General features: G+C 47.5%; 1 protein-coding gene across 2 annotated transcripts; it reads left to right on the top strand.

The window, feature by feature from the left end:
* The first annotated feature begins 5,048 nt into the window (after positions 1–5,048).
* On the top strand, positions 5,049–19,644 carry immt (inner membrane protein, mitochondrial). Of its 2 annotated transcripts, XM_002937276.5 has the most exons (15): positions 5,049–5,221; positions 9,838–9,911; positions 10,353–10,545; positions 10,691–10,823; positions 11,006–11,128; positions 11,250–11,366; positions 11,998–12,134; positions 12,256–12,359; positions 12,963–13,098; positions 13,384–13,513; positions 16,319–16,333; positions 17,338–17,561; positions 17,640–17,771; positions 18,382–18,511; positions 18,673–19,644. In XM_002937276.5, exons 1-15 carry the CDS (start codon positions 5,177–5,179, stop codon positions 19,278–19,280), a joined length of 2,301 nt encoding a protein of 766 aa, XP_002937322.2. In that variant the 5' UTR covers positions 5,049–5,176; the 3' UTR covers positions 19,281–19,644. The 2 variants fall into 2 exon arrangements, with proteins under 2 accessions (XP_002937322.2, XP_004911341.1); XM_004911284.4 differs by lacking the exon at positions 16,319–16,333.
* Positions 19,645–20,264: the final 620 nt, after the last annotated feature.

Below are 20,264 nucleotides of genomic sequence, written 5' to 3'. Positions count from 1 at the left end.
TGATGTTTATCTGTCATAGAAGCTGATACTCTAGGGTTGGTAATTCAATTAGAGACCAGAATTCACTGTTTTTTGAGGCACCATGTAATTACCATTGTACTGTGATGCCCCTAAGCTCAGGTAAGTGGCAGCAGCCTAAAGTGCATGCTGGGCACAAGCAGAAAAGATGGGGGGCTACTGGGGCATATTAAGAGACACAGATCTTCCCTGCTAAAGGGCTGTTGGTGCCTTGGGCTGGTACAGAACCAACAAAACATAATAAATAGCACGTCTAGCTTTGGGGAAATCCAACAGGTGATGTAGAAGCGATCTTATGTTCTCAATAAACATGCCAGCAGCTTCAAACTGACCTTATCCAGCCACAACCATCACCCCACTTTACTGGAAGCTCCGCCCACCTCTGGCTTATCATTATGAACTGTCACACCAAACCAAGAATTTGCTACCGGCTTTCAGCCACTGCTGTGAATGACAGCCTTACATTTATCGTATATAAGCCGATCCGAATATAAGCCGAGGTACCTAGTTTTACCTAAGAAAACTGGAAAAACCTATTGACTCGAGTATAAGCCTAGGCATCCATTTCTTTTAACACACCTGCACACTAGCTTGTGTCCGAGTAGTAAGGGCAAAGTAGTAAGGGCAAAGTAGTAAGGGCAGCGCCGGATTACTTGTCCAACCGGCCAGCCATCTAAATGTTATCATTTAGATGGTTTGCATGTAGCAATACAGTGATATCCCGGCTCCTGCAATGGCTGCTGTCTGTACCACAAGCACAATCACACACAATCACTAAGAAAAGATAGGAAAGACAACTTATCTGGAAAAGTCCCAATCATTCTGGATAATAGGTCCTATTCCTGTTATGGCTGATTGTCAGTGAAGGAACCACACAACAGAATCTGTTTAGCAAACTGTGGCTTTCAAGTCAGAGCAGTTTCACTGAGGTGCTCCTCGCTCCTCTCACAGGCAGCCTAGTCAGTTGGAGGCAGACACTTTTATAACTAGGGATGCACCAAATCCAGGATTCGGTTCAGTATTCGGCCAGGATTTGGCTGAATCCACAGTCCTGGCTGAACCGAATCCTAATTAGCACATGCTAATTAGAATTTGGATGGGGTAAATGTCCGCGTGAATTTTTTTTTTTTACCCAATGCTAATTAGGATTCGGTTCAGTATTCATCCGAATCTTTTGGAATGGAATTGGGGGGTTCGGCCGAACCCAAAAAACTGGGTTCAGTGCATTAATATTTATAACACAGAAGCGAGGTTAATTAAACAGCATTGACCTTAAGGGCCCCATACACGGGCCGATTCTAGCTGCTGATATGGGTCCCTTAGACACTACCGACAGGACTGCCAGACCGATATCCAGCCTGAAATCAGCCAGATCTCTATCTCGGGTATAGACTTTGCCTATACCCCCAGGGCCAAATGATTGAATTAGCCTGGATTCTCCCAATATCGCTCCCACCCAACATCGCCAAGCGAGCGGTTCTTATGGTGTATAGGCACCTTTAGAGCTGCTGGCAGAAATATTGCTTCTCTTTCCCACAAAATCCCTCATTCTGCCACACTGTATAGAATAGATAGGTTATACAGAGTATATAATAATACAGAGTAGATATAGTTATATAGGTCCATGCCAGATTACCATAAGGGCAGCACAGATAGACGCCCATGGTTTCCAGGGGAAATAGTAATGTGAAGCTGGGGACTGGCCTGGGACAGATCTAGGGCATGAGGCCGGTATGGACTGGGATACAAAATAGTCCCTGGCATTGCAAGTACACAGAGGCACAAACAGCCCCCCCCCAGCCCAATAAATAGTGACTGTCTGTGGCACCTTACAGCCCCCCTGGCATTCCCAGTACCCAGAGGCACAAACAGCCCCCCCAGCCCAATAAATAGTGACTGTCTGTGGCACCTTACAGCCCCCCTGGCATTCCCAGTACCCAGAGGCACAAACAGCCCCCCCCAGCCCAATAAATAGTGACTGTCTGTGGCACCTTACAGCCCCCCTGGCATTCCCAGTACCCAGAGGCACAAACAGCCCCCCCAGCAGCCCAATAAATAGTGAGTGACTATGGCACCTTACAGCAGCCCCTCTGGCATTCCCAGTACCCAGAGGCACAAACAGCCCCCCCAGCCCAATAAATAGTGAGTGTCTGTGGCACCTTACAGCCCCCCTGGCATTCCCAGTACCCAGAGGCACAAACAGCCCCCCCAGCCCAATAAATAGTGACTGTCTGTGGCACCTTACAGCCCCCCTGGCATTCCCAGTACCCAGAGGCACAAACAGCCCCCCCCCAGCCCAATAAATAGTGAGTGTCTGTGGCACCTTACAGCCCCCCTGGCATTCCCAGTACCCAGAGGCACAAACAGCCCCCCCCCAGCCCAATAAATAGTGAGTGTCTGTGGCACCTTACAGCCCCCCTGGCATTCCCAGTACCCAGAGGCACAAACAGCACCCCCAGCCCAATAAATAGTGACTGTCTGTGGCACCTTACAGCCCCCCTGGCATTCCCAGTACCCAGAGGCACAAACAGCCCCCCCAGCCCAATAAATAGTGACTGTCTGTGGCACCTTACAGCAGCCCCTCTGGTATTACAGATTGCCAGTCAGACCTGCCATGATGCACTGCCCCAACCCCACGGCCAACGTTACTCTGCCCCCTGGGTGTGCTCAGGACATAGCTGGGGATTTCTCGTTGGGCAGGACTAAAACCCTTCAGAAAATCACCTCTGTGTCAGTGTGCTGAACCCCTTCTACCACCTTTCTGAAGAGTTACATAGTGCCATTGTGAGTGGATTAGTGGAAGAGTACATATGCTGAGGGCTTCCCATACCAGTCAGTTGAACTGAAGAAGCTGCTCGGATGAGTAGTGAAATGTCTTCAATGATCACCAAACAAGTCCAGTTGCTTTAAATTTATTTATACTAGATAACCCCTTCTAATGTTTTAAAACATGGTTGACAGGTAAAACAAATAAAACTAGTCATTTATTATTATTATTAATAGCATTTATTTATAAAGCGCCAACATATCCCGCAGCGCTGTATAATAAGTGGGTTCCATACATTGGCATACCTCCCAACTGTCCCGCTTTTCGCGGGACAGTCCCGACTTTCATTACTCAGCCCGCTGTCCCGGATTTTTGTTTAAATGTCCCGCTTTTCAATTGCCCGCTTGTGACTGTGACGTCATGATTAGACTGCTCCGGGAAGCACAGAAAGATTGTGATGTGAACGCTGCAACGGAGATTCCAAGCCGACAGGATGGATTTATTGCTGTTGCCCTCTGCTCTTTTATGGCTCCTTCTCCCCTGCTGCCAGTATGTATGTTAGTAGCAGCTCACTACAGAAGCCTCCCTGTCTCCCACTCCTACCAATTCCTCCCCCCTTCCCGGTACCAGGCCCGGATTTGTGGAGAGGCCACAAAGGCCCGGGCCTAGGGCGGCAGAAGTTTAGGGGCGGCATGCCGCCCCGCCGCAAAAAAAAAATTAAATTTGGCTCCCATACGGAGCAGTCGGGACCTCTCCCCACTGCTCCGTATGGCATTTTTAAAGAGCGCATGCGCACTGGTGGGGCCGCTTTCGCGCATGCGCACAGGAGGGCGCGCTTTCGCGCATGCGCACTGGGGGCGCTTTCGCGCATGCGCACGGGTGGGGAGGGGACGACCGACAGGGGTGGCCTCGGGGCGCCCAAAACAGAAATCCGGCCCTGCCCGGTACAAGTTTCACTAAGCTGTTTACCTGCTACCCCCTACACCTCTTTCACTGCTGAGCTCTCTTTAGCTGTCTCCTTCTGATAACCTCCCTACCCAGAGTTATCCTGAACCTTTAGGCCAACATTTCCTTAACCCCAGTCTTCCTTACTGGTACAGGACAAAACCCTGATGGTGGTCAGTGTATCATCTATAATACTACCTGCAGGGTAATTAGCTTAACCATGTTAGTTTGCTACAACTCCCTGCATTCATTAATATCTAAAATACATTTTGCTTTCTATTAAAAGTATTGCTGAAAGGATATTGCCTTATACTTCTCACTGTAATGTATGCCTTATACATACACTGTAATGCTTGTGCAACAATGAGTGTCATGACATGCTGTGCTACTGTGTATGGGGGCACTGTGTATGGGGGGCACCTGTGTATGGGGGGGCAAAACTGGTACATAGTTATAACTCACATATAACTCACTGCCTTCTCTCTATATTTGTATTTATATGTAGGAGTTGCTATAATGTTTCCCTTAGGCAGTACAGTATGAGAGTATAGCACATTTGCGTCTGATCCCGCCATTTTAACTATATAAAAGGAGTATTTTTTTAATGGGGTGTGGTAATTGGGGCGTGGTCACAAAAGAGGGTGTGGTCAAAAAAATTGCCGCGCTGCGCGCACCAAATCTTTTTGTCCCTCTTTTCATTTTTCAAATGTTGGGAGGTATGCATGGGACATACAGAGTAACATATAAAGCAATCAATAACCGATACAAGAGGTGAAGAGGGCCCTGCCCAAAAGAGCTTACACTCTACAAGGAGACATACAGAGTAACATATAAAGCAATCAATAACCGGTACAAGAGGTGAAGAGAGCCCTGCCCAAAAGAGCTTACACTCTACACAAAGTTATTACAGAAACAGCTGTGACTTGTGAAACTATGCAAAGGATAGTTCTCTAGGTGTATCAGCTGCTTCTGCTACATTGCTGTGAGTCAGAACCCGCGGTGCACAGACTGTAACCAGGCAGGCACTGCTTTCAGCCATCACAGAGCTGCACAGAGAGTGTAAAGTTTATTTTAACCACATTTTATTGCGCAAAAGCCAGTTTCATGGTGAAAGTCCCCTTTATTAATACGTAGTGCGAAAAGTCATGTGGTACAAACTCTATAACACTGCGATAAACCACAACACACGATATCCCTGTTAGGAACTACAAGTACCAGCATGCCCCAGCCATGAGACCCGTATTGGATACGCAAATCCCTATCTTGTTCTCAGAAGTGTTATTAATAAAGCTGTTGAATTAAAAAAAAAATCAAGCTGTCATGCCATAGTGGGCGTACCCCGGCGAATGACGTAGGCGGAGCTAGAGGTGCTACACGGACCGCGCCTCCATTCATGCCGTACTGAGAGCGCTCCCGGAGCTTGCCCTCCCCATCACACCGGAGAACATGCTGCGGGTGTGCAGGAAGGCCCAGGCGGCGGTGCTCGCCAAGGTGAGTGGATAGCGCGAAAGAGTACACAGTGTTGCAGTGAGGGAGCTTCTAGTTGGGAGAATGGGCGGGGATGGATTCTGACAGGATATCGCCTAAAGGCCGGGAAACAGCAGTACTGAGCCTTACGAAGTAAGGGACCCCGGCTTCCAAGGCTGGGAGCCGTCAGCGGCGCCTAGGACTTCCTTTCACTCCAGCCAATTACAGGCAACCGCTTTAACAAGCTGCAGGCTGACCGGCCAATCAGATTCCAATGTCCTTGGCACTTTAGCCAATTACCCCTTGGTTAAATATATGACGCTGCTCGGGCGGGGCTAGCGTTAGATTGACGTCTGTTAGACCTATAACGTGGTTAGTTGTTTTGACGGACGTTCTGTGAAGCCAATGAGCGATGTATATTTTGGCAGGTAGAATGGAAAGCTATAGTGGCGAGGGACTGTGAGGCGGCATGGGGCTAGGTCACCGGGGCACACGGCCTGTATACGGCCTAAAGTTTATTTTAGCCTCAGTGGCTAATTGTACCCTCCTGCGAGAGCGCCCCTGTCTGCATAAACCCCACTTGTCTTTTGCCTGTAGGTGTGACCTTGCTTGGTGTCCCATCCCCAGGGCCTAGCTCCTATCTGGTGCCAGGGACAGTACAGAGAGTGGCAAAGAGCTTAGTTAAAGTTATTGGACCACAACTCCCAGCATCCCTTGACAGCCTTTTGCGACAGTTAAGGTTTGCTTTTTGATTGGGAGAAAATATCATCTTTTCATTCTTCCATATAAATTGTATAAAAGCGCTGCTTCACCTTCACCATTGTGTCTTTTTATTACTTATCTTTCTATGTAGGCCCTCTTCTATTCATATTCCCATCTACCTTTTAAACCACTGGCTGGTTGCTAGGTTAAATCGGACCCTAGCAACCATACAGCTGCTAAAATGTAAAATTGGGGAGCTGTTGAACACAAAGAAAAATATATCAAAACCTGCAAGTAATTAAAAATGAAGACCAATTGCAAACTGTTGCAGAATAGCACTCTCTGCATCATACTAAAAGTTCATTTCAATGTAAACTGCCCCTTTATATGTACATTGTGTTGTATGAAGCAGATCTAATGATGTATAGAGCGTTGGCACTCTGCCTTCTACTTTCTAATCTGTATCTGACCCCAGCCCAGGGTAGGAATCCTTATACAGGTGTACTAGGGACCTGGGGAAGGTATATTTCCATTATTTGGATCTCCATACTTAATAATTAAAAGCTGAAATAAACCCAGTAGGATTGTTTTGCCACTCACATGGATCTGTGCTGCTTAGTTACCATCTCATACAAGGTACTGTTCTAATATTTCAGAGAAATAGGAAATCGGAATTATTTGCTTATAATAAAGTCTGCAGAATATTAAAGATGAACTCTGGCTTCTGCGCCAAAATGTGTTACAGAGCCCCACACAGCACAGAAACCCCCCAAATCCCTATCACTGTAATCTGTTCCTTCAAAAAGTAGGAATAAATACCATTTTATATGCTGAAATCCAGCTGCAAAACAGTTCTTCTCTTTCTGCATCATTTGAAATCCTGGCAGGGGAGAAGGGACTAAAACATTGATGTTACAAATTGTAACAACTTCTCCACAGCTTACTGACAGCATGCAGGAACCCACAAATTCTCCGACATGGGGGCAATATCAACAGGAGCCAGTTAACTTTCCCCTATATTGCTGGAGGATGCACAGCAATGGCACAGAGGAACGTTACTCAGATGCCAAGCACACAGTGCCCAATCTGCACGTAATGCTCAGCAATGTGGGGCAGGAATGCTACTTAACGTGCCACCCTGCTCCCATTGATAGCCGTGCCCTTGGATGTTGATATGAATAGGTCACTATGCTATCTTTTTTTACCCACAATGCAGTTTTTATCCCCCCCCCCCAGCAAAATGGCAGGTACCCTCTAAGGCTTATGGCACAAGGGGAGATTTTCTGCCCATGGCTAAATCTGGGCTGCCGCGGGCAAGGAAATAAGCACTGTATATGCTTTCCCACTGTCAACTTACTTTACTGCTGGTTGCAAAGCATTTTGGGGAGATTTGTCACCCACAGTAACCCAGATTTAACCAAGGGTGACAAATCTCCCCTCAGGCCCAAAATGGCAGTCTATGGATTGCTGTAAGGTGCCACAGACAGTCACTATTTATTGGGCTGCTGGGGGGCTGTTTGTGCCTCTGGGTACTGGGAATGCCAGGGGGGCTGTAAGGTGCCACAGACAGTCACTATTTATTGGGCTGGGGGGGCTGTTTGTGCCTCTGGGTACTGGGAATGCCAGGGGGGCTGTAAGGTGCCACAGACAGTCACTATTTATTGGGCTGGGGGGGCTGTTTGTGCCTCTGGGTACTGGGAATGCCAGGGGGGCTGTAAGGTGCCACAGACAGTCACTATTTATTGGGCTGCTGGGGGGCTGTTTGTGCCTCTGGGTACTGGGAATGCCAGGGGGGCTGTAAGGTGCCACAGACAGTCACTATTTATTGGGCTGGGGGGCTGTTTGTGCCTCTGGGTACTGGGAATGCCAGAGGGGCTGCTGTAAGATGCCACAGACAGTCACTATTTATTGGGCTGGGGGGGCTGTTTGGGCCTCTGTGTACTGGGAATGCCAGAGGGGCTGCTGTAAGATGCCACAGACAGTCACTATTTATTGGGCTGCCGGGGGGCTGTTTGGGCCTCTGGGTACTTGTAATGCCAGGGACTATTTTGTATCCTAGTCCGGGCCTGTATCCCTGTGTGTCCTGTGAGCTGCAGCCTGTGTGAGGGGACAGATTATCATCCACTTTGGGAAATTGTGGTGCCGTGTGTGTTGCCAGTTTTTCCTAATTGCTGTGTGTGTGCCTTTATTTGTGCCAGTAATGCAGGGGGGCATCAGCTAGTTTGCAAATGGGTTGCATGTGTGGTTGCGTCAGTACAGCCGGCATGAAGGCTTCTCACTTACCCATGGGCCCTGTACCCTGGGCGCTGTTCCTCAGAGCAGGCTGAACTGCTGCAAAGTACAAGGTGTCGGTGTAAATAAGATTTAAGCACACAGAATTGCATGTGTATATGAGCCTTAATATGTACTATACATTTGTTTCACTAGTTGTACAGGTGCAACGTGGAGCTGTTTGGGTGAGGGGGCTGTTTGCTTTCTGCCCTGATCTGGTGGCTGCACACTTCCTTGTGCTGTATATATGGGGTACCCTTCACAGGGGTTTGTCCGGTTGCCATTGATCATTGGTTGTGTATAAAGGAAATATTTCCATTCATGTTCTACTTATCTTATGTGCAGTGTAACATTCTGCAGTATACTAATAGTATCTAATGATAATGATTTACAGACCGCAAACACACACTCTAAAGGTCCCCATACACGGGCCGATAGTAGCTGCCGATATGGGTCCCTTAGACCGATTCGGTAGCTAATCAGCCCATGTATGGGCGCTACCGACGGGCCTGCCCGACCGATATCTGGCCCGAAATCGGCCGGATCTCGATTGGGCGGGTTAGAAAATCTAGTCAGATCGGGGACTGCATCGGCTCGTTGATGTGGTCCCCAGACCGACTTTGCCTATACCTGTCATTATAATTCGATCATTTGGTCCCAGGGCCAAACAATCGAATTACCCTGGATTCTCCCAATATCACCCACCCGTAGGTGGGGATATCGGGAGAAGATATGTTGCCAAGCGAGCGGATCTTATGGTGTATGGGGACCTTTACTTGCAAATAAAAACTCTTGTGAGTTTATTTATTTACTAACTTTTGCTCCGGGTCTAGTAACTCATGGCAACCAATGATATGATTGCTTTCATGATTCTGACTGCTCTAGACCAGTACAAACTGCTACCCAATGCCCTGTGGGGAAATGCCTAATATGCAGTTGGTTACAAGGACATTCTAAGCACAATATTCCCTAAATTGGGGTTCAGGTAATAACCTTAGGGAAAGAATGGGGTAAAGCAAGAACATGTTATGTAGCTATTTTAAAGACTTTACTGAACTGTAGAGCTGTTCTGTTGTTGGAACTGAGGGGTTAATCATATTTTGTGCCGGCTGGTGTCTCTGCTGGATTTTCCTTTGTAACCTTGGTAACCCATGAATTGGCACCCTGTTAGTGGAACGTATTCCTGCCAGGCATCCTGCTGCAGCACCCTCTGCTCTTGCGGTTGGTCTCGGCCGGGCTGGGCAGGCGCCTTTGAGCCTCCGTGGAACCAGTGAGTCATTAGGAAACCAGGAAATGTATCTGGCTTGTCTGCAGCATCACTTGGCATCATTTACTTGCCGGGGCCTATGAGCAGTACTGATCTCCCATACTGACTGCACTGGTTAATAGGAAATATAATGTCCTGGAATTTCCATTTCAAAGGAAGTGCTAACAGTTACACACAGCCTCTATAATGTATTGGCTTTGATACCAGTGCTCCCAGTGCACCCAGATGTCACTTCCCTGCAAGTTAAACCTATAGTGATTATGCCACCGGGGGGGCTACTGTAAGATGCCATAGACCTGCCCTTTCTATTAGGCCTGAGGGAGGGATGTATGTGCCTCTGTGTATTTGGACTCTCAGGCTGTGCATAATCAATACATTTTCCTTGTTTGTTCTCTATTAGGAATGCCTGTGTAGCAGAGTATCCCTCCGTCCCTTGCGTGCAGCCAGATCCTACTCTACTGCTGAATCATCTGGGTATGTGTGGCTTTTTCTTGCAGCTTGTTTAACTGTTATACCCCAGTTTTTCTTTTAAAACCTCTAGTGGAATGGGAAATAATATACAGTTACACTTTTAGTCAGTGGTTATAGGCCTGCCCATGTAGCGTGCCCAATTTAGCCTCTGATATGTATAAGCAATCTATAGGCCTGTATAAGGCTTTATGGACAGGAGCCTTACTAATGTGCCTATTACTGCCCCATAAGGAAGGGTAGCAAAGCTGCACCGTGTGTTAGTAAATGGGCCCATGTTTGTATATTTTGGCATCAGATGACTTTGCTTTAGGGCACGTGTATTACTGCAGGGTGAATCATGTACATCCATTATCCATGATGGTTCCATTTGTAGCTAATCCTTTATTTACTAAGTCTCAGTAGGCATGCAGTCTGACCAATTTACTACTTTGTTTCTTTTTTCAGTCCCTCTGCTGCAAAGATCATTGGTGCCGGCATCTTGCTCACAGGCGGAGGCATCGGGGGCACTGTCCTGTACGCCAGCTGGGACCCACGATTTCGAGAGAATGTTGAGAAGACTATTCCCTACTCCGACAAGCTGTTTGACTTGGCTCTCGGGCCTCCTGCTCCAGCCAGTCTGCCTGTGCCAAAGAAACCAGTAAGACATATATCCTGCCTCTTATATTAATAATAATAATAAGGCAAATTAGTTTTGCATTTGCCGATTAGAGGCAAATTCACTGTACTCCAGTAGTCCTTCCAAATTCCTTTGCACAAAATAAATGCATTATACTTTTTTTCAGCTAAAATCGGGCCCACTTCAGATTTCCTCTGTGTCTGAAGTGATGAAGGAATCCAAGATGCCTAAGAAAGAGAAGGTCGAGGCTCGTCTACCAACTCCTCCTCCCCCACCTACGGAAAATGTGGATTTGGAAGGTAACGGTGCATATGGTGGAATGGGGGAGCATGGGAGAAACTGCTTTTGCATGTCAGCAAGGGGGGAAATCTATTGTGGGAGATGGGCAGACTAGGGTGAATAGTGGGACACTTGGCATTGGGTAAACCTTCATGTATGGTAAAACCTACCCACATTAATGTGTACATATCTGTTTGTGCAGCATCATCGCATGTAGCCCAAATAATCTCAGCAACTGGGGAAGCTCTGTCTGTTCCGGCTTCAGTCGTTCACGAGGAGGAGTCTTCCAAAGCCTCAGAGCCAGTGGAGCCAGCAGTCACTGCAGGTAGTAACGTTTCAACATAGCGGAAGTTACGGTTTCCAGGGTGGCGACCCAAGCTTCGAGTCTAATGCTATGGTACTTAAAGGCATTCATTTTAAATTAGATATCTTCTAACTTTTTAAAGAGGAGCACTGCAAGGAGTGTGAGCACGAGGCTACGCACAAGTTGAAAGAACGGCCTCCTGAAGAGGTGGCGGCTCGCCTTGTTCAGCAAGATAAGGAAGAACAAGAAAGGATTAAATGTAAGTGTGTGAGTGCTCGTTTGCTGCTATTGGCAGGCACCATTTTACCATGTATTCCCCTCTCTAGCTGTTCTGAATAACCATAAGTAGAAGAAATACAAATCCCCTTCCCAGTTAAACCCCCTGTAACTCCTATATTGGATTCCTTAACTGACTGCCTACGTTGGAATATGCTTATCTTTAGATTCCACTTTCTTATTTGGCCCTAATTAAATACAGAAGTAAGGATGCTGACAATCTAATATACCACAGTACATCACTTTCAGGGGAGACCATCTGACCAATCATTTTCATTCTATAAAGCACAGAGAATGAGCTCTCCATGACTGTATTCCTTATTAACCCATGAGTGGGACAGTGCTGTAGTGTAGCGTGGCCTCACATAAACCATGGGGGGGATTTAAACCAATCTTGTGTGTGTTTCTATATTACCCAAAACCCCTGCGGCAAATATCCATTGCTTCCTCTCCCTTCTTGCCTAGTGACCTGACTGATATTGTCCATCCCCACTGCACTTGCACATTTACGTATCATCAATAAATTGGGCTAGCATAACCTTATATCTGCAATTTCTGTAATGTATCTGCCCCAAAAGGGCCACGGAAATAATGTATGTGCTGTTACTTTTTAGCTATAGCTGCAGCGTTAGAGGATGCGCTGAGCAACACTGCCCGAGTTACACTGCAGGCTATCGGCACCCAGGAGTCAGCAGTGCAGGCTGTCGATTTCCATGCACAGAAGCTCAGAGAAGCCATGGATGAGACCCAGGTAAATACCCTTGACCCCCCTCCCCACACACAACTGAATAGTGACAATCATAATGCCGTGACTGGGTGTGGAAACCATTTACTGCTAAGTGTATTATAGACTCCTTATTCATCTGCTACAGATATCTGCTGACAAAAAGTCGTTGCAGTGGCGCGATTTGGAAGATGCCCTGAAGGTACGAAGCAAGGCTGTTGATGAAGCAGCTGATTCTCTACTGAAAGCAAAGTTAGTACCCATGTTCTTGTGGTTTTTTTCCACTATTACCTGTTACTAGTAAGTTTGTTTATTTTGTGTGTGAGAACTGCTTGAAATTCTGCCTCCTATTTGTGTGAATGTAAGTGCCCAAAAGATGCTCATTCGACCTTTTTCAGCTAAAGAGTAAAGCTGGCTACACGTGGTGATTTTTGATCTTTGTGCAACCATCGGTCGTTCCTACCCTCCAGTGACGTTTAGGGCTGAATTGTCCGATATGGAGGTAGAAACAATAGGATTTTTTACCTCCTTCTGCCGATTCAGCCCTGAACATAGATTTTGCCTTCAGTGGCACCCAATCAAAATCTTCTAACCCGCCCGAGTTGACAGATATCAGCAGCCTCCTGCAATATCTGTTGCCCTGCCGACTTGCCATACACGCACCGAATATCGTATGAAACAAGGTTTTGTACGATATTATCGGTGCGTGTATGGCCAGCTTATCTGTACTGGAGCTATGGTTCTTTAGCTGAAAAGTGCCCTGTGTATTATTTTCAGCCTGAGTTGCTTAATTTTACATTGTGGACTAAAATGTGAAATGTAACTGACCCAGTGTCAATATGTTGGTGCTCCTAGGGAGGAGATTGAGCGGATGCAGAGTATCATCGCTGATTCTAAGAAGAGCCTTATCAGTGGAGCCAAGCCTCACATCATCTCTGCAGAGGAGAACTTGCACCGCATGATTGTTGATCTGGACAACGTTGTTAAAAAAGTAAATATAGATCCCAATAGCTCTATTCTTTTATATGTGCAATGAGAAATCATGGCCTCTGCAGCCACTGACAGATGTATATGCTAGCAAGTAGGGAGGATCTGCAGAGTTCTGTGTCGCTCATGTCACTGGGGCAGCATGGAATTTGTAACCTGAAGCGTATAACCAGTAGTCCCTGCCCCTGTACTTGCATAGCCCACAGTGATAGTGGATATGTGGGAGCAGAAACAGACCCATCAGTCACGCTCTGAGCATCCTACAGCAATATACAACTTTGCTTTATAGGTGCAAGCTGCTCAGTCTGAGGCAAAGATCGTAGCCCAGTACCACGAGTTGGTGTCGCTGGCCAGGGAGGAGTTTCAGCGCGAGTTGGACAGCATCACCCCCGAAGTACAGCCTGGCTGGAAGGGATTAAGTAAGTCTTGTTGTCATGTTGTGCATTGTGGCCTGAGCCAGTGCAAAGAGGCCCATCTGGATTTAGTGTAAACATTCGGTGCCCATTGATACAACTCAAACTGCCACAACCTGCACACAGATCTGTAGGTAATTGCCATCGTCAGCCATAGGCACTTCTTTTAGGATGCCTGCTAATGGGAAGCAATGTCAGCCAAAGAAGAACTATTTGCCTCTAAGTATAATAGCTTTGCAGAAGAGCGAAATATGGCCGCTCCCACGTGTATAAATCTGTACACAAACTCTTGTTGGAAATTACAGGGAAGTTCACAAAGAACGTACATGTACACATTCATTATAGATCAGAGCATCACTCTGTATGTAGAGATTAGCTGTGCTGCGGGGCAGCTGTATTAGCGTAGGTCTCACAGGCGCCCATGAATAAGTACTGGTGCTTTCGCTTATAAAAACATAACCACAGTAGGGGCTGGAGTATGGGGCATACCTGCATATGGGATATAAGGATTCTTCTTTGGCTTCCAAACACCAGGCTGTATATACCTTAGTGCTAGCCTTTACATTCTGTCCTTTCCTATAAATGGCTGGGGGGGTGGGGTGAGTCATTCAGGGCACACTGAGACATCAGGTAAGTCACACGATGGCAAGTGGATTGGTGTTGACGCCTTTGGCTTTTGCAGCCTTTGCCATATGCCTGGGTGCTGGGTATCTGAATATGACTGACGTGGCCCTGCTTCATGTTCCTTTCATAACCGCAACAGAGCTTCCTCCTGTGCCGCTTCACTTGGCCACTTCTGCCTAAGGAGGCTTTGTGCTAATATTACAGCCTTTTTGCTGGAACATTTTTTAAATATGTAACAGATATTTTCATAGGGTGTTCATCTGCCATTACTAATTTGCTTTTCTCAATGCTTGCCGGTTTCCTCCACGCTGTGTAGGACCTTCTCTGCTGGTTAGGTATCAGGCTTTCCCTGTACTCGTCCTTGTACTTCTTTAGGATGATGCCACAATGGGGACTTGCCCATAGCGATTACATTGCTGCAGACTGTCATGCCATGGGCAGCTGTGTCCGTACCTTTCCTGGAACACCAGCTTCTGAAAGGGAAGGGGCTGTCATGTTATTGTGCCACTGGATAATCCCATAATAAAACACTATGTCCAGTACTAAAGGCCTTACCTCTGGCTCATACTAGGCACTTATTGAATCTAAACATTGGCTACATTCTCTTCATTTACCACCGGCATTCTGTGTGTGCCTTGGTGGGAATGCAGCCATAAAGCGGAGTCATGAGTTGGTTCTGTGTGTGCCTTGGTGGGAATGCAGCCATAAAGCGGAGTCGTGAGTCGGTTCTGTGTGTGCCTTGGTGGGAATGCAGCTATAAAGCGGAGTCGTGAGTCGGTTCTGTGTGTGCCTTGGTGGGAATGCAGCCATAAAGCGGAGTCGTGAGTCGGTTCTGTGTGTGCCTTGGTGGGAATGCAGCCATAAAGTGGAGTCGTGAGTCGGTTCTGTGTGTGCCTTGGTGGGAATGCAGCTATAAAGCGGAGTCGTGAGTCGGTTCTGTGTGTGCCTTGGTGGGAATGCAGCTATAAAGCGGAGTCGTGAGTCGGTTCTGTGTGTGCCTTGGTGGGAATGCAGCTATAAAGCGGAGTCGTGAGTCGGTTCTGTGTGTGCCTTGGTGGGAATGCAGCTATAAAGCGGAGTCGTGAGTCGGTTCTGTGTGTGCCTTGGTGGGAATGCAGCTATAAAGCGGAGTCGTGAGTCGGTTCTGTGTGTGCCTTGGTGGGAATGCAGCTATAAAGCGGAGTCGTGAGTCGGTTCTGTGTGTGCCTTGGTGGGAATGCAGCTATAAAGCGGAGTCGTGAGTCGGTTCTGTGTGTGCCTTGGTGGGAATGCAGCTATAAAGCGGAGTCGTGAGTCGGTTCTGTGTGTGCCTTGGTGGGAATGCAGCTATAAAGCGGAGTCGTGAGTCGGTTCTGTGTGTGCCTTGGTGGGAATGCAGCTATAAAGCGGAGTCGTGAGTCGGTTCTGTGTGTGCCTTGGTGGGAATGCAGCTATAAAGCGGAGTCGTGAGTCGGTTCTGTGTGTGCCTTGGTGGGAATGCAGCTATAAAGCGGAGTCGTGAGTCGGTTCTGTGTGTGCCTTGGTGGGAATGCAGCTATAAAGCGGAGTCGTGAGTCGGTTCTGTGTGTGCCTTGGTGGGAATGCAGCTATAAAGCGGAGTCGTGAGTCGGTTCTGTGTGTGCCTTGGTGGGAATGCAGCCATAAAGCGGAGTCGTGAGTCGGTTCTGTGCGTGCCTTGGTGGGAATGCAGCCATAAAGCGGAGTCATGAGTGTGAAAGTGTGAAAGAAAACAACCTGTGTGCCATTATACACAAGCTTGCTGCGCAATCAGATGTTAATCCACACATCGGGCCACATTGGACTGATCCAGTTGGTTGGCCTCTAGGTTTGAATAAGTCACGTGATATAACAACAATAAAAGGAAAACCTGCCTCGATATGAGCAATGTGTGTCCATCTGGACTGGGTGGTTAATAAGGAATCACATTGTAACCTGCTGTGTAGCAAGCAGAAGCCTGTGTGTTACACATCTGTGGTTTATCCCCATGTACTATACTGACATATACAGTCTATACCCTTAAAGCTGTAACCTTACCCTTTGGTGGATGCACCCTGTCGTTGTGTCTGTGTTAACCCTATGTTGTGCATTGGCGCCGGTGCTGCCTGCATTGTATTGCTGCATGTACAATGTCCGTTTGCCCGAGTTGACTTGCATTAACCTTTCCAACCCTTCCTTTTTCTGTTTCAGAAATATCCGATATAGGTGAGTTTTGTTTCTCTTTGACAACAAACATTAATTCACCACTAGGAGGCGCTTGAATGGTCACTTTCCCTAAACCTCTGTGTGTTTGTCTAAACCCACGCATGCCATATGTGTGTACCCTGTGTAACTGTGCTCCTACGTTTCCTCATTATTCTCATCTGCTGTCTCCTCATAGCCGGGCTTCACTTCATAAAATAGGGATAAAGTCTGTGCATTGAAAGATTGGTGTTTAGTAAGGCCGCGAATAGTAAAGGTGCCCATACACCTTCAGATCCGCTCGCTTGGCGATGATGGCAAGTGAGCGGATCTTCTCCCGATATACCCCACCTACGGGTGGGCGATATCGGGAGAATCCAGGTTAATTAGCCCTGGGGCCAAAAGATCGAATTATAACGACGGGTATAGGCAAAGTTGGTCCGGAGACCGTATCAACAAGCCAATGCGGCCCCCGATCCAACTAGATTTTTTAACCTGCCAGATCGAGATCTGTCCGATTTCAGGCCAGATATCGGTCGGGCAGGCCCGTCGGTTGTGCCCATACACGGGCCAATTCGCTGCCAAAACGGTCTAAGGCAGGGGTCCCCAACCGCTGGGCCGTGTACTGCTTGGCACTGGGCCGCCGCCGTTCCCCCGGAGCCCAATGCGGCGCACATAGAGAGGTGGAAATGCAACGCGCTTCACATTGAAAGGCATGAACGAACGCGCCGTAAGCAAGAAAAGCGAACGCGGCGCGTGCATTAAGGCGCAAATAAACGTAAGACCGCGCCTGCAAAACACCACCCCCTAGGGGACTAGGGGCCAAGTTCTGCCATCCAGAGATGAATGCATAGACTTGTAGAATGCTTAACTATTTAATCAAAGCCATAACTAGTAGCAGAGACCCACTGGGCTCTATAGAAGCATATGAAAGCTGCTGGAGTCCCTAAAATGTTATTGCAAATCTTTGCTTAATGTATTTGTTGTGGGCTCTAAACTGGGGTTTTAACTCTGCCTTTTCTGTGCAGCGGGGCGGCTGAGCGCAGACGACCTGAATTCCCTGATAGCCCACGCCCACCGGCGCATCGACCAATTGCACAAGCAGCTGGCAGAGTATAGAGTGAAAGAGCAGCAGCATATCGAGGCCGCCTTGGAGAAGCAAAAACTGGAGGACAAAAAGGCACTGGAGGCTGCCGTTACCAAGGCACTGGAGCACCACCGAGCCGAAATCCACCTGGAGCAGGAAAAAAAGGTCAGCAACGGCCAACTCTTTCTGTAGGTCACAAAGAGACTGTTACGGGAAATGTCATTACCCTTGTGGCTATTGCAGGCGGAGGAAGTGCGAGAGGTGATGGAGGCAGAGATGAGAACCCAGCTGCGCAGACAGGCGGCCGCTCATAGCGATCACCTAAGGGATGTCCTGAATGTCCAGGAGCAGGAACTGAAGGCAGAATTCCAGCAGGTTAGAGGCTGCAACTTACAGTAACAGACCAACTGACTAAGCTGCTGCTATTTATTTATATGCCTTTGTCAGTAGTTTTAAAGGGCCAGGCACAGCAGCGTTTAATCAGCTGTTAATTAGCCGAGCAGCAGTGAGTTATATGGTAACTCAGAGCTTGGCCCATACAGTGATAAATTGCTCTAATCCCATCTGTTTGCTTGGAAGAGTATATTTGCTTGTATACATATATGTAATGTTGGCCACTTAACAGCCATGTGAAATGAGATGGAAAAGGTTTATGTATTTTAGTAGCTTTCTGGGGGGGTATCGGAGAACTTTCTTGCATGCCTCTAAATCATCCCCCGTGTTCTTATTGCATCAGACTCCTGGGATGTAATCCCCAGAGCCTGACAAATTGGCATATAAAAGCCAAGCAGTATCACTAAATTTGCCAACTGAACAGCAGGTGGCGCTGTTTTAAACAGAAAAACTAGAAAAATGAAACAAATCTAAATTGCAGAAGTGCTCAAAAGAGCATTGCCAGCAATTCTACATGAATATGCTCCGAGGGTTAACTTTTCCTTTACAAGAGGGTTACCACATTTATCCTAACAGCTATTGTTTCCCCCAGTCATTATCAGAGAAACTGTCCGATCAAGAGATGCAGTTTAAACGCCTGGCACAGGAACAGCTGGACGGATTCACGTTGGACATGAACACGGCGTATTCCCGACTGAAGGGCATCGAGCAGGCTGTCGAGGGTAAGTGTGGAAAATGTCTGTGTCTATGGCATCTTACAGCAGCCCCTCTGGCATTTGCCTGAACCCACAGATTGCCAGTCCAGGCCTGGTTTGGTACAGTAAGTGTCCAGCTGTATCACAGATCCCCCTCACACATATGGAATTCTGCTCGTGTGTTTCAGGGCACGCAGCTGCTGAGGAAGAAGCCAGGAAAGCCCATCATTTGTGGCTTTCGGTGGAAGCTCTGAAGTTCACCATGAAGACAGCCGCCGGCGATAGCCCCACGGAACCACTTGAAACTGCGGTCCAGGGCATCCGTTCCAGCTGCTCCAACAATGAATTCACCGAAGCCTTGACTGGGGCAATTCCCCACGAATCCTTACACCGCGGCGTGTACAGCGAGGAGTCCCTGAGAGCCCGCTTCTATTCCGTCCGTAAATTAGCCCGTAGGGTTGCCTTGATCGATGAAACCAGAAACAGTTTGTACCAATATTTTCTATCTTACCTGCAATCCCTTCTTGTTTTTGAGCCAAAGGAGCTGAAACCACCAACCGAACTCAGCCCCGACGACCTCGACACCTTCAAATTACTTTGTTATGCCTCTTTCTGCGTGGAACGTGGGGATCTAGAATTGGCAGCAAAGTTCATCAATCAGCTGAAAGGAGAGTCCAGAAGGGTGGTGCACGACTGGCTGAACGAGGCCAGATTAACGCTAGAAACGAGACAAGTTATAGACATCCTGTCTGCTTACGCCAGTGCCGTGGGCTTGGGCACAACACAAGTGCAGTAGTGACATCACAGAAAACTACAAAATTTGACATTTTGTTGCAGTGTTGAAATTCATGATCCCGTCCCCCATAAACAGTCACCTCATTTAAGTTCTGAGTTGTTAAAATTATTTACCCAATCAAAGTACCACTTAGTTGCACTCGGCTCCCCGGTACCGAGATACCACGGCATTGTATTATTCTTTGTTATCATGAAGCCCTCAGTATCATACCATACGTCTTTATGTTCCCGGCTTCCACTGATCCAACCCAAACGGTACCATCTACTGCTGTCAAACTTGCTCCCTCCCAGTGCACTCAAATAAACAGAGATGAAGACTAAACTATATATTTTTGCCTTAATAAATTGGATCTTATTTGTGTTAAGTGCTTTGTTTGATAGCCTGCCATATGGGAAATATTGCCCTTATTATAATAGAATTCAGACCAATAGGCCATACAGAGGCTGATTCTAGCTGCCGCTATGGGTCCTTTAGACCAATTGGGCAGCTTATTGGCCCATGTATGGGCACGAATGACGGGCCTGCCCGACCAACATCCTGAAATTGGCCAGATCGGGCAGGTTTGCCGTCAGCTCAGGGCCGTACCAGCTTCTTGATGTGGTCCCCCAACAGATGGTTGTTTGGCCCCAGGGCCAGGGCAGAACATGCTCACATTTTAGAAACTTGATTATAGCAGCCACAAGCAATATGTGGGGCATAAATATACATTGGAAAATTCATTTCCAGCAATCACAAGGGAGGGCTGTGGAGTCAGAAGCAATTTTGAGTACCTGGAGTTGGAAGTACCAAAAAAGAGTCGAAGGATTTATGTACAGACTCCGTAACCCTGGCTACAAGTTAAATGTTAAACCGCCCCCCATGTCAGTTCTTTAGGATGTATGGAAGTACTTATACATGGTCAGTAAAGAAATAAGGGACTCCCCAGTGCCCGTTTACACAGGAAAGCAGAGATTCCACATAAACAACCTACAATTAGTTATAATG

Source organism: Xenopus tropicalis, chromosome 1 (genome assembly GCF_000004195.4).
Source record: "Xenopus tropicalis strain Nigerian chromosome 1, UCB_Xtro_10.0, whole genome shotgun sequence".
Classification (NCBI taxonomy): domain Eukaryota; kingdom Metazoa; phylum Chordata; class Amphibia; order Anura; family Pipidae; genus Xenopus; species Xenopus tropicalis.
This window is presented reverse-complemented; position numbering and strand designations above follow the sequence as displayed.

What these genes read in the sequence shown, in the direction of transcription:
- immt (XM_002937276.5), top strand. Translation starts at nt 5,177, where the DNA reads ATGCTGCGGGTGTGCAGGAAGGCCCAGGCGGCGGTGCTCGCCAAG. An exon ending in GGAAAATGTGGATTTGGAAG is followed by an intron (nt 10,824 to 11,005) that starts GTAACGGTGCAT and finishes CTGTTTGTGCAG; the next exon opens with CATCATCGCATGTAGCCCAA. An exon ending in TGGACAACGTTGTTAAAAAA is followed by an intron (nt 13,099 to 13,383) that starts GTAAATATAGAT and finishes TTTGCTTTATAG; the next exon opens with GTGCAAGCTGCTCAGTCTGA.